General features: G+C 42.8%; 1 protein-coding gene across 1 annotated transcript in view; it reads right to left on the reverse strand.

Annotated features, from left to right (window-relative positions):
• Positions 1-14,261, reverse strand: part of MPP4 (MAGUK p55 scaffold protein 4) — a 37,816-nt gene extending 23,555 nt beyond the window's left edge. The window contains exons 1-9 of the mRNA XM_024757373.1: positions 14,174-14,261; positions 13,191-13,312; positions 10,693-10,770; positions 8,475-8,555; positions 5,950-6,081; positions 5,211-5,292; positions 3,953-4,038; positions 2,316-2,387; positions 1,672-1,868 (exon numbers count right to left, since the gene is read on the reverse strand). Coding sequence (XP_024613141.1) covers positions 1,672-1,868; positions 2,316-2,387; positions 3,953-4,038; positions 5,211-5,292; positions 5,950-6,081; positions 8,475-8,555; positions 10,693-10,770; positions 13,191-13,312; positions 14,174-14,261 — 938 coding nt within the window. The remainder of the gene's footprint in view (positions 1-1,671; positions 1,869-2,315; positions 2,388-3,952; positions 4,039-5,210; positions 5,293-5,949; positions 6,082-8,474; positions 8,556-10,692; positions 10,771-13,190; positions 13,313-14,173) is intronic.
• Positions 14,262-14,484: the final 223 nt, after the last annotated feature.

Raw genomic sequence — 14,484 nt, forward strand, 5'->3', positions numbered from 1 at the left:
CCGACTCTTCTGGAAGCCATTCTCAGATTATTCCTGCTAACTCCCATGCTTTTAACACTGCTCTATCATAATGCATGACGATTTTATTAGGCACAAAGATGTCCCTTCCAACACCCTGGCCTCTTGGTTCCTTGATCTCCTCTCTTCCAACGACCTCAGCCACTGCATCCCACTGTCATACCCTAGGCCTTTCAGTACCCAAAACTACAATCTCTATATAATTTCTATATACAGCATCCCTTTCTTCTACCAGCACCTCCTATCTTCCCAACCCCAATAATCTATCAACCCCATAGGGATCTATAATCCATTGATCTGACTTCCTTTCCACTGACCCTACCATGTCACCTCCCTCCTTAACAAGCTTAAATGTCATGGTCTTTCATTAAAATCACTCCCTTGTCCCTCTCTTGATTTACTGTTAAATCTGACTCCCTGTCTAATCTGGCCCTGCCTGCCAGGAAGCTGACCAGAATCACTATAAATTTATGACCTTTAACCTTAAGTGGGCCCTTAATGCTGATGCTACTGTATTTATCTAACCAATTTGCTCTCCAGTTCTCATAGAAACTTTTCAAGCTTTCTCCTCTTTCCTTCCCAATATCTCCTACCCACCCTTACTCTCAGCTTATGACATTGCTTATTCCACTGAGAAAATAAGAGCAGATGGAAGAGACCTTCCACTAACTCCCACCATATCCCTCACCCTCAGCTGTGCCCACACACTCTGGATTCCCTACTGTTACTATTACTGTGGGTGAACTGTTCATGATCCTGTATAAGGCCAACCCCTCTATTTATAGGCTCCATCACATCTCCTCCTGCTTCCCCAAGGACAACAAGAGCAGCAATGTTCCCTTCTTTCTCCTGTATCATAAAATTTTCCCTCTCATTGGATTTTTCCCATTACCATTTACCCTATCTAAAAAAGTTCTCTCATACCACTCCACTTTCTCCTCTAGCTATTTGTCCATTGTTCTGCTCTGCTTTATACAAAATGTCTCAAAAAATTTTCCATGCTCATTGTTGTCAATGTCTTTAAATCCCCTTTTACTAAGATTTTGGTCCCACCTCATCCACTGAAATTGCTTTTATCAAGATCACCAATGACTTCTGTTGCTAAATCCAGTGGTCAGTTCTCAGTCCCCTAGGCAGTGGTTGACATAGTTGATCAGGACACTCTACCATCTTGATTTTGGTCTGCCTCACCGGCCATTCCTTCTCAGTCTCCTTTGCTAGTTCCTTTTCTTCTTCATGATCTCTTAACATTGGCTGAGTCTTGGACCTCTCATTCTATTTTCTTTCTATCCTTAATCCCTTCCTTGGACCTCAATAGCACCAAGGTGATGGTGGAAAGTTGAGATTCAGTAACTGAGCTTTCAACTCAGCCTTGAAAGATTATAGAGGGAGTCAGAACTACCTTTAAAAGTTTAATTTAGCTTCCCAACTACTCTTCTCTCTTTTCTAATTGATACGATTATTCTGGTCCCTTTGGTGTTTAAGATGTTTAGAGCATATTGACAAGTTGACATTTGGATTTATAGACCAGTGTGTGTTCATCTATCTGCTTGTCTCTCTTTCTCTCATCTTAACTGCAATAACAGAAGCCTGAGAAAACGTTTTGTTTCCTGATGGCTCGGTCTTGAGTCCAGGAGTGATGACTTTTCTTACCTCTTCAGAAGGTGCGTGGAAGGGATTAGGCCAGCACAGGTACCAAGGTCTGAGATTTTCCGGGCTTGCCACCAGAGGGCATCATTCTGGTCCACAATCTGGAGGATGTCCCCCTTCTGGAAAGGCAAGCCGGCATCCATGCAGGGTATGGCAGGGTCCTCCTGGGGCCAGTACTCAGTCATGGCACGAACATATACCTGACAGTAGGTGCACACCTCAGAAGAATCCTTACCCCCGGGTTGTTAAGACTTAAAACCATCTCTCCCACTCTTCCACCTACTGGTGCTATCTTTCCTCTCCAACCTCACCAAAAAGAACTTCCTTCTTGAACTGAGTCTAAGAGCCATGAAAAAAAAAAAAAAAAGTGAGTTTGGGAATAGAATCTTTCAGCTCTGAGAAGTTTTTGCTCAAATGCTCACCATTCTTGATGTTACTTCTTAACTTCTTGGTACCCCATCTCCTGTTATTGTATTCACTTACTGATTTGCCTCTCATGTCATCAGCATCGAAAAATATGCAATACAGTATTGAACAAATCTTCAATACATTATAGAGGATAGTAATAAGATACAAAGTACATCACGGTTGTTATTGTTATTGGAGGATTTCCTGTGTGTGGGTATGAAGGCTCAGTAAACTCTTACCATCTTTTGGCTATTAACAGGAGGGTCAGAAACTGGAACCACCTTGAATATGATTGTGCCACGAGACATGGCCTAGAAAATGTCAGAGGAAAGAATGACAAATCGCAGAGTTCACTGGGTTACTGGGGTTTGGCAGACAGAAGTTACAATTCAATGTGTGCAGGTCAAATGGTGACATCTCCCACAGGGGCTTTTACAAGGGCTCAACAGCTAAATATCACCACCCAGAAATGGACATTAGGAAGAAATTTAGCTTCACTTCTGTCCTGCTGTGGGACTTCCAGGATCACTGGTCTGTTAACACCCACACTGAGGCCTGGCTTCTCACAGGGACCCTCCATCTCGCTGCTGCCGGGACACAACACTCAGCAAGGCCTTCCCACAGGCACTAAGGAAGGAGAGGAGCTCTTGGTCTGACTTTCCCTCCTCATATCTCAGTCAGTAATTATTTCCTGAATACTGATTTCTGCATCAGGCAGCCTAGTCTTATGCGGAAGAAGATAAAGGGCCCCCAAGTCTTCTGGGGGGAACTGACGTCTCCAAACTAATGGTGGAGGAAACAGAGAGCCTCTTACTTTGATGGGAGAGGTAAGAACCCCCCTGTCACACACACCGTGATGGGCATTGGAGATCCTAGAGATTAGCAAGAAAGATATCGGTCTCACTTGGGAATTTCACAACCCCACTGTCCTGGCAACTCCACAGCTGGAGCCTAAAGGGCTGAGGTGGAGGCATGTGTGTCTGTGACTGACAGTCCTTTAAGCTCCCGGTGCAGTATCTTTTATACCACACAGAATCTTGCCTAGTGGTTTGCAAAATATTTCGGTGCTTGGTATATACTCCTTATAATACTCCTTATATAATACTCCTTATATAATACTCCTTATATAATACTCCTTATAATACTCCTCCTCTCAGTCCCTAAGGCACATCTATGAAAATCTAGAGTTCCCCCAAGAACCCAGTTTGAGAACCACTAGTCTATGTAATATATAATAATTGACCTCAGGCCCCACCCTGGGGGTGTACATGGGGGGAGGTGTGCGGGGAAAGCTTCTATGGCTACTGACAGCTAGACAGTGAATCGGGCAATGGTTTGAAGGATGGGAATGGGAACTGAAAAGAGTTACCAAAAGCTCATATAATCAGGTCACACCACCATTTCAACCACAAGGACAGTGGCAGGGCCAGCAAGGATGTCCCCCTCCCCATATGCTGCCCTCTGGCAACTTCTTTTCTACCCCAAAGCTGCCTCAAGGAAACTGCATAAACATGTAAGGGGACCAAGGGGTGGTTTGCTCAGGTTCAGACACTCCTCCACAGTCTCACTCTGCCCACCCCGGGCTCAGTTTCCAATGGAGCAACCCAGGTGACGAGGGACCTGGGCTGGGCGGTCTGGCAGTCTTCCTGAGGCTGAAAGAGCAGCTTGTGAAGGGAGGTATCCAGAAGGGGCCAGATCCCCTGAGGAGGCGGATGGGGGAAGGCGGATGAGCTGCATAGAAACAGAGAAGTTCTGGGGCCTAGAGAGAGGAAGCTGCCTAGCGGGGCCCGAATCCCCCTCCAATTACAGCGCACACGCCATGGGCTGGATGTAACGTGGCACTGAGCCATGGAGAAGGCAAGGAGGAGACTGTTACCAGAATATGGATCACTTGCTCAGGGTCCAGTCCTTCAACTGAAACTCCATTCACTTCCACCAGTTTGTCTCCAGCATATAACAGCCCTAGGCAAACAGGAACACAAAACAAAGAGGGGTACAAAAAACCTCTCACAAATGGCGGTAGCCATCCCAAAGCTCCTTAACAAACTCGCTAACCCAAGCAGGCTCTGACATCTTAAATTTCATGGTGAAATAATAATAATAAAGCAAACTGGCTATTCCAATTTACACCACCGCCAAAGTGCATGAGAATTGCATTTTTCTACCTTTCCACCAACACTGGGTATTAACTGGTGGTGATATTTTTACTAATCTGATGTTGTAAAATGGAACTGGAACTCTGGTAAGAAGATAACACGAAAAATAAAGCTGTTGGGGTCATGAGAAAATGTCAGATGAAAAGGAAATGGGGGGTATTCTTCAAAAGAGAAAATGTGGAGAAACTTGAGGGTTAAGATTGAGGCTTGAGAAATACGAGGTAAGACAGTGCAGATAAGAAGCAGGATGACATCACAGAACAGAAACCAAGGATGACGAAAATTTTAAGCAAGGTATTGTCAACAACATCAAATGTATTGGAGAAGTAAAAATAAAACTGAGGCTGACAGAAGTGCCAGTGGACTTAGCAACTAGGATGTCCCTGGGTAATTTCTCTAAGAACACTGGGGTATGAACCCTGCACCAGGTTTCCAGGGTCATATGCAGTGAGGACACACATAGCAGGTACAGAACAGCTCGTTTCAGAAGCACAGTAATGAAAAGAAGGAAATTTGGTTCTCTGGTAGAAAAGGCAAGCAACAGGTGTTTGAAGACGGGGAAGAGAGATGCCTTTTTGAACACAGAAGGACCAAGTGAAGCGTGAAAGTTGGGAATATAGAGTGGGGCAGACCTGGACTTGAATCCTGACTCACCCTGTGAAACCCTGAGCAAGTTAGGTGGTTAATCTCTTTGAGCCTCAGTTTCCTCATCTATATGATAGCCTGATAATACTTACCTTGTTAGGTTTACATGGGAATGTAAAGTAAGGGAACATTAATTTAGTGCCTAGAATGGAGGGACTCAGTGAGGAAGGGCAATGGGACTTCTCTGGAATATTCCTTTCTTCCTTCTTAGTAACCAAGCAATAGAACTTATTAAAGCTCAACCTCAGTTAGGAAAGAGGGGCTTCCCTGGGAAGGTTAAACAATCATTCCCTGTTTTCCTGGTCACGCTTGCACCCTGCTGCTCCAGCTTACCACTCCTCTCTGCCAGCCCACCATGGATGACTCTGGCCACCAGGATGTCCCCTGTCATCTCATGGCGCTTGATGGTAGCTCCCTGGGGAGAGAGTACAGTAGAACCCCTTTTTACCTAACATGACCGCTGTCCTGGGGGCTTCCCTCAGTGTCGCTCTGGTCTTTCGGACAAGGGTATTCATACCAACCAGGGCCATACGTACTGTGCCATGAAAAAGGAAAGGCCATTCAACCTTGCTCTAGCAAAGTCTACATCCTACCACATAGACATCAAAGAATATTGAGATCCTTCCAAAGGTAAAGAAAACTCTCACAATTACAACCTAATCAAAGGGATTATGCTTAGAAAATCAAATTAATGCCTTACTTAGCTTCCCCTTTATGGAGGAAAAAAACGTAGGCAAATACATTAGAACAGAGTAAAATATATGTACATGTCACAGAGCCAAATAATAAAATAAAAGAATTTCTTATGTCTCACAGCTCTTAGAAAACAAAAACACTAAGCAGAAACCTTCCCTGAAAACATTACAACCTGTAATGTGTTTGAAATCACAGGCAAAATTCACTAAGATACAGTTTCGCCATTATTATCATGGATTCCTTCACATTGTCTGATTGCCTCACACTACATCTGTGACTACAGACAAGAATATTGCCCAAGTAATTACTAGACATAACTTAGCTCATAATTAACCCTCGTGTAATCCTAAATGAAAAGGTAAAATGATTTCCTTACCAGGGGCTGCTGGTTTTTCACCATGCAAACAATCCTCATTGCTTCCTCGCTCTCAGGGATGTTGTCCGGCAGTGGAGGGAGAAGAGGTTCAAAGTCTTTCTGAGCCACGGTGTCATGGGCGCTGAGCAAGGCCTGGGAACAGAGAAGGGAAAGGGGAACAAACGTCACACATAGGACACACCCACCTAGAAGATGCTGACTCAATACTATGTGAGATACAACAACCACCAACACGTACGTTCCAGGCATAGTTCTAAGTGTTTTATGTGGATTAACTCAATCTTCACAATAACCCTGAGGCAGGCATATATATTTTTTAATTTTTTAAATTTATACAATTTGTAAAGGTTACTTTCCATTTACTGTTATTACAAAATAGTGGCTATTCCCCATGTTGTACAATACACCCTTGTAGCCTATCTTTCACCCAATTGTTTATACCTACCACTCCTCCACTCCCATATTGCCTGCCCCGCTCCACTGGTAACTACTAATTTGTTCTCTATATCTGTGAGTTTGCTCCTTTTTTGTTATATTCACTAGATTGTTGTATTTTTTAGATTCCACATGTGACATCATACAGTATTTGTCTTCCTCTGTTTGACTTATTTCACTAAGCATAATGCCCTCCAAATCCATCCATGTGGCTGTAAATGGCAAAATTTCATTCTTTTTTATGGCTAAGTAGTATTCCATTGTAAATAAATACCACATCTTCTTTGTCCATTTATCTGTTCATGGACACTTAGGTCGCTTTCATACCTTGGCAATTGTAAATAATGCTGCTATGAACATTGGGGTGCATGTATCTTTTCAGATTCGTGTTTTTGGTGTTTTTTGACATATACCCAGGAATGGAATTACTGAGTCATATGGTAGTTCTATTTTTAGTTTTTTGAGAAAACTCCACACTGTTTTCCACAGTGGCTGCATCAGCTTATTGATACAAATGTTCCCTTTTCTCCACATCCTTGTGAGGCAAGTATATTTATTTCCCCCATTTTACAGATAAGGAAACAAGGCAGAGAGAGGGTAAGCAACACATAATATATTCTTTCATTTCTGATAAAATGTATTCTGTCACATTCTCATTTCCTGGAAACCCATGTAATCCATGGTGCTCCTATAAACTTGAACTACAAAACAACTATTGTAATAGTTTCCCCAATTAAGGTAGAATGAGGAGCAATAATCAAAACATCTTGCTGGTTTAATTATCAGTGACACTTAAGGGCCCATGCAAAACAGAATGAGAAAAAGTAGTCCTCTACTTTTAGGGTATGATCAAAGAGTTCCTTCTCATGGCCCAGTATGTTCAATTTTCATTTCACAAGATGGGGAAGTAGTCATTCTATAGCCCTGCCAGAGACTGGTGGACAGAACTTTGTAGGAACTCAGAGAAAATTCTCTAGGTTTATCTTGTGAAATAAAACTTTTTAAAAACGTCTTTATTGGAGTATAATTGCTTTACAATGGTGTGTTAGTTTCTGCTTTATAACAAAGTAAATCAGTTATATATATACATATGTCCTCATATCTCTTTCCTCTTGCATCTCCCTCCCTCCCACCCTCCTTATCCCACCCCTCTATGTGGTCACAAAGCACTGAGCTGATCTCCCTGTGCTATGTGGCTGCTTCCCACTATCTAGCTATTTTACATTTGGTAGTGTATATATGTCCATGCCATTCTCTCACTTTGTCACAGCTTACCCTTCCCCCTCCCCGTGTCCTCAAGTCCATTCTCTATGTCTGCGTCTTTATTCCTGTCCTGCCCCTAGGTTCTTCAGAACCTTTTTTTTTTTTTTTAGATTCCATATATATGTGTTAGCATATGGTATTTGTTTTTCTCTTTCTGACTTACTTCACTCTGTATGACAGACTCTAGGTCCATCCACCTCACTACAAATATCTCAATTTCGTTTCTTTTTATGGCTGAGTATATTCCATTGTATATATGTGCCACATCTTCTTTATCCATTCATCCGATGATGGACACTTCGAATAAAACTTTTTGACTGATAAATCCCATTGCGCCAAGTGCAGACATCCTCTTAAATTCTAATTTGTTGATAAATTGATCTCAAAATCTATAAGTACTATGAGATAGGTTTCTATTCTGCAATCAAATGTTCTTCATATACCCCCTCATAGAGCTAATCATTATTATACTGTATTTTCCAAGCACCTTCACTCACTCTATTTGAAACTTAAAATAACTTAAGATGTATGCTACCTCGATTGCCCCCGCAGAATTTTCGAGGAACAATGGCTTTCCCGGGGGGAAAAAAGACACCATGGGAAGTTCTGGATGCCTTCTTATAAATAGGGCAGGCTTGTCTCCATGACCAGTGAGATTAAGTCAGTCACATCCAAGTTCCACATTTTTAGGTACAGTCTGTTGGTCACCCACATACGGTAATAGAACATCTATTCAGAGAGCACATGTTCCAGCACATTTATTTCTCCTTCCCAACGTTGTCTATGTGCCAGATGGTTATATCTTGCCCATTTTAGCAAGCACTTGCCTTTAAGTGTGGAGCCTGGAGGATTTGTCTCAGCTCTTGGATCTCAGGGGACTTGGGGGTTTCATGTAATATCTTCACTACCTGGTTGGTGGAAAAACATACATTGTGAATTTTTTAACAATCTTTATCACCTAGTTAACATCACCTAGGTTGGATAACAGGTATACTGACATGATATTGACCTAAGAAAAGCTGTTACTGAAGCCTTCTTTTTCCTCTTTAAAGTCAGGGCTTAGAGTCTTTCCTTATCATTAAACTTCATTACAGCAGGTAGAATCCAAGATTTGGGGTAGATCTAAACCACTGTGCCCCAGTCCTGGCACATCGCAGGCTTGGAGGAAGAACAAACATAATTTTGTAATGCCATATGTGCCAAGGCAATATCCCTCTAGTGGCTCTAAGATAGCTGTTTGCTAATGTGAATGCTTTATAGGCAGGTTAAGGTATCTGAGTTCTCCAGCTACAGGCTCAATTACCTGGAGAACCCAGGTAGCTTAATCCCATGGGCTGTTCCATTCTTCAGTTGCAAAATGAAATAGTAATTTGTATTTTAGGGCTTATTATTTGATTAGCAATTTTAATGTTTGTTGCAACAAAAAAGTGCTAGACAGAATAAATTCTGATCTCTTTGCTTTGGTTTAGGCATAGACCTGCTTTCTGACATGACATAAGCCCTTTCAAGACTTTAACCAGCTCCATGAATCTTTAGCAGTCAAGGACCATCACCTATTGTCAAATGAAAACAAGCAGTTTAGCAAGCTTCACCTCCACTCACTGGGGTTGCAACTGAATTAAATATCACGTGTGTGTTTCCCTGTGGACAGCTGAGAACCATTCAAGTTGTTGATTACTGGAGCTGAGGTTAGAAGTTTTTTTTTTAAATTTCTTTTAATATGGACAATAAATAAAAACAAAACAGATTATATTTATGCATCCATTCAGCAAATATGCATTGAACATCTACTGTGTGCTAGGCACTGTTTTGAGTGACGCAAATAGAGCACTGAATAGGCACACAAAAATCCCCAGTCTCATGGAGTTTACATTCTAGTGAGGAGCCACAGACAATAAATAAAATATATAAGTAAAAGAGTTTTATTTGATGATGAAAAGAGTTAAGAAGAAAAATGAAATAGGGAAGGTGGATAGGGAATGCTATGAGAGGACTGCAATTTTAGATGGGGTGACCAGGGAAAGCCTCCGTGAGGTGACATTTCAGTGGAGACTGGAGGGAGATGAGAAAGCAAATCGTGTGGCTATACGGGCAAGGGCGTTACTGACATAAGGAATAGCAAGTGCAAAGGGCCTGCGGTAGGAGCATGTCTGGTTCGAACAACCACAAGGGGTTCAACTGGCTGGAGCAGAGTGAATAAGGGAGAGAGTGGTGAGTATGACATCAAAGAGGTAACAGGGGCCACCTTATGTTTGACTATGCAAGAATTCGGATGTTTACTCGGAGATAAGTTGTTGTAGGAAGAGTTTGAGAAGGGAAGTGACATGATTTGACTCATCTTTAATCAGAATCTCTTTGGCTGCCATGATGGGAATAGACCCCAGGGGAGCAAGAGTAAAGTGGGCGACCAGGTAGGAGGCTACATCGCAATTATCCATGTGAGAGACAATGATGCTGTATATTAGGTGGCACAGCAGAGGTGGGGAGATTCTCGATATGTTTTGAAACTAGAGCTGACAGGACTGGGTGTGGGTGTGAGAGAAAGGAAAAGTCAAAGATGACCCCAGAGGTTTCAGCCAGGGTACTGCAAGAACAAAGACGTCCTTAGCGAGATGGAAAAGGCTGGGGTGAGAGCGGCTTTGGAGATGGGACAGCCAAGAGCTCCGCTGGGGACATGTAAAGTTTGAGGTCCATTAGACATCTCAGTAGGATGGGATGGGGCAGAGGACATCGGAGCCTGCCGTCCAGGAGCCCAGAATAGGGATGTAAATTGGGTATCATTAGTAGGGCAACATTACCCTCTTTCCAGGGGATAATTAGGTCCACGGTTTAGGGAAAAAGAGGGAAATGCACACAAGCTAAAAATGTGTCTTGTTGCTTTTAACTTGGGGAGACAGCAGGCCTTCTATTAAAGCTCAATTAGAAACAGTTATCAGATGCATAATCACCAACTGAACTTTTCCATTAGAGCATTTAAACTAGCGCTATGAGTAAAATGGTATCACGTTAAAGCTCTACTATTCTCTGGATGAAAAATCACCTCACCTCGTAGGATAACGCCTGGGCATGGGGTGTGGCAGGAATGAGCTTCTTTCCTTTAAATTCCTGGAGGCAGTCATAAACCTGCCAAGGGGCAACGAGGAGAGAATGACATACTGAGGGAAGGCTCACCCAGGGGAGACTCAGCCTGAGCAATGGCACAAGTGGCTGGGTAGCATGTGTGTTGGCCTTTAATAAGGTGTCTCTAGTTGTCCAAGCGAAATGAACTCAAGACTGGTGGCTCTAACGCTTCAAAGGCTTAATTACTGGCTGCCACTGGAAACTGTTCTTCCCCAAACAGTATCATTGATAAAAAGAAACGTGAATTTTACTCTTGTTAAATTAAGCAAGTCTGGGTTTTCCAGGCTTGAGGTCAATAAGGATTTGAAGCCAGAGACCTGTGGGAACTTCCAGGCTGGGTAGCTGCGTAGGGCATGGGTTAGGGGCTCAGGTTCACCAGGGGATCTGAATGAGAGGCCAGGCACACTATACATGCTTATTTGTACTCTGTGCTCACCTTTTGTCCCTTTCCTCCCTTAATTCTCCAGTAAAAGGTTGTTTATAAAAATTCCAACTTTGTCTTTGTTGACCCTTAGGAATTGTTTTCCATACCAGGATCTAGGGTTGGGCTGAGAATACCAAGGTCTGACTAGCTCTGCAGTGCAGACCTTAATCTTATTTTAGAAATCTAGTTTCTCTTACAGTTGGAGAAATGAGGTCCAGGAGGTCAGCTCAGCCCTGCCTGTCTCCATCCGGATCTGGGATGGCGGGGCTTCCTTGCTCTACCTCAGTGCCCAAGCTCAAGTGTACCTGGAAGTGATTAAGGCTGGTGGATTGATGCAGGGAGCACAGAGGCCAAGCAGCCTACCAGTGGTAGCAAAGGCAATGCCTTTAGCGGCATTCATACCTGTGTATTAGCTTCCCAGGAGGGAAAAGTGCCTGGTAGAAATCAAGTAGTTTCCCCCAAAGTTTTTTTTGTTTTTTTGTTTTTTTTTTTTTGCGGTACGCGGGCCTCTCACCGTTGTGGCCTCTCCCGCTGCGGAGCACAGGTTCCGGACGCGCATGCTCAGCGGCCATGGCTCACGGGCCCAGCCGCTCCGCGGCACATGGGATCCTCCCGGACCAGGGCACAAACCCGTGTACCCTGCATCGGCAGGCGGACTCTCAACCACTGCGCCACCAGGGAAGCCCATCCCCCAAAGTTTTATTCAGATATAATTGAGATAGAACATCGTGTAAATTTAACGGGTATGCCATGTTGATTTGATACACGCAAAACGATAACCACGATAAGGTTAGTTAACACCGCCATCACTTCACATAATTACCACTTTGTGTGTCATGATAACGTGTAACATCTATTCTCTCAGCAAATTTCAAGTATGTAATACAATATTGTTAAATATAGTCACCATGCTGTACATTTGCTCCCCAGAACTTATTCATCTTGTAACTGGAAATTTGTACCCTTTGACCAACATCTCCCTATTTCCCCTCCCCCTAGTCCCTGGCAACCACTATTCTCTCTGCTTCTATGAGCTCCACCTTTTTAGATTCCACACACACGCGAGATCGCACAGTATTTGTCTTTCTCTGACTTATTTCACTTAGCATAATGTCCTGAGATTCATCCATGCTGTTGCAAAAGGGAGGATTCCTTCCTTTTTATGGCTGAATAATATTCCACTGGACATCCCACTTCTGAGTATATAGTGATAGTGAAATGAAATCACTACCTAAAAAGATATCTGCACCCCATGTTCATTGAAGCTTTATTCACAATAGCCAAGGCATGGAAAAAAACGCTGTGTCCAACAACGGATGAATGGATTAAGAAATCAGGTGTTTTAAAACCAGTGCTGTGAGGAGTACCTCTTTGCTCATGCTAAGTATGCTGACACTTCTTTCTTATCTTAAAGAATATAATATTAACATGCATCATAAGGCTGACCATATTTCACTTAAGTGAAGGAAACACATCCTCCAAAAAATAACTTCAAAAGGACCTTTCTTAATAACATTTGTTCAGAAGAACAAAATTATAGTCAGATTCTATTGTATAGTGCATGAAATTTTAGCCAAATTTAAAAAAAGAAGGGATCTTCAGAGTAAGAAAAACTTAAGATACCTAAACAGAGCTGTAGACATTTCATGTCCTAATTTATGAAAACAAAGAGGAATGATTTTTAAAGCATTTTTATTTGTCCTGAGTTGGCCTCAAGGACAAAGGGTTGTAGAGAGCTGCTAAGGGTGCTGTCTATGGCCATTTGTGGTGGCTGCTGTGTGACCTCAGGGGTCTCTGGAAGAAAGGGAGTTGGGGGCAGAAAAGAGAGGAGCTTCCATATTCTTTTCCAGCCAAGTATATTCCTTCCTAAGCTAAGAGGTTGTGTAGCTCTTCTCTGAACTTTTTCCCAGTTGAAATTTCCTGCCAACTGACAAGCAACACTGTTGGACGAGTAAGTTCTGCTCCCAAGGCTAAGGCTTCTGAGAAATGGAGCGCTCACCTTGAGCAGAGCCTGCAGCCACGGGGAGTGAAGGAGGTCGTACAGGAGACACACTCCATTCACGTCTCGGCTGTAGAACAGATTCAGCTCTTGTAGCACAAGCCTCAGGATTTGGGAGATACCTACAAATGGGAGAGGGCAGAGATGGGGTGACGGGTGGAAAGGCAGGTGTAAATGTGAAGGACAATTCAGACTGCTGGCAGGTGCCAGGGGCTCATGAGGAGAGGAGAGGACACTGGATTTAAGGCCCAAAACTCTGCTCTAGCCCTGTTCTATCACTTACTGTGTGAACTTCAGAGAGCCATCCAACTATCTGGAACCTACTTTCCTTGTGGCAAAATGAGAATATGTTAGCTTCCCCATAGGGTTGTTGCCAACATTAGATGAAATAATAGATCATAGTATAGAAATGAAAGATTTTATGAGAGCAATATTGCTTTCCCCTCCCCAATCTTAACAGCCTCTGGTTTACTCCAAAATTATCTAGTTGTTTTCTGGATCCTCCTTCTCTAATTCAAACATGCCACCATGTGCCATGTGTATTTACCCTTTATGAAAAGTCTTATTGAAAAACTCTCCTAATAGGCCTTTAATACATAGCTCAGGATTCCACTATTAAAGGGACTGAAAAGAATTTAGTAAATGCTTCGTTGCTTTTACAAGTATTTTCATAGAAATCCTATTTGTTGCAGTGATATTTCGAATGTGAACAAGTTGTGAAGTTCTAAGGCAAAGTAAAACATCATGGGGTAGGAAAAAAAGAGATTCTGAATCTACTGTGTCAATTTCTTTCCTTCCTGCCTTGAAAATTGCTTAGACTTATCACTAATAGATGCAATAATAGGACACTTCAAACTGTATGACAAATTCCTTGTAGGAATCACAAAAAGCCTATCAGAATTTCTGCACCTAAATTGGATCACATATTTAGAGGGATATTAAAAGAACTTTCTGGTCTAGAAAAGGAATCTGGCACCACATACCATTCTCTGGATTGGTTACCGTAGAAAGCTTCTCGTCCTTCTTGTCCTTGCTGTCTGGTGGGTCTGCTCCTTTGTCTGACTGTATCATGCTCCCTTCCCAAGCTTTCAGAAGGAATTCAGAGCTAGGGAGCAGATCAACAAACAGCACACAGCTCACTCAATCACACTGGCCCCGCAGCTCTTAGTACATACATAGGCACATATTTTCAACAGCGTTTATTGAGCAAGTCAGGCACTGTGCTACGTACACACCAGGATCCACATCGGATAAAACAGTCTTGCCTTGTGGCACTTCCTCTCTAAATTATCCA

The sequence above is a fragment of the Neophocaena asiaeorientalis genome, unplaced genomic scaffold, assembly GCF_003031525.2.
Source record: "Neophocaena asiaeorientalis asiaeorientalis breed wild unplaced genomic scaffold, Neophocaena_asiaeorientalis_V1.1 scaffold246, whole genome shotgun sequence".
NCBI lineage: Eukaryota > Metazoa > Chordata > Mammalia > Artiodactyla > Phocoenidae > Neophocaena > Neophocaena asiaeorientalis.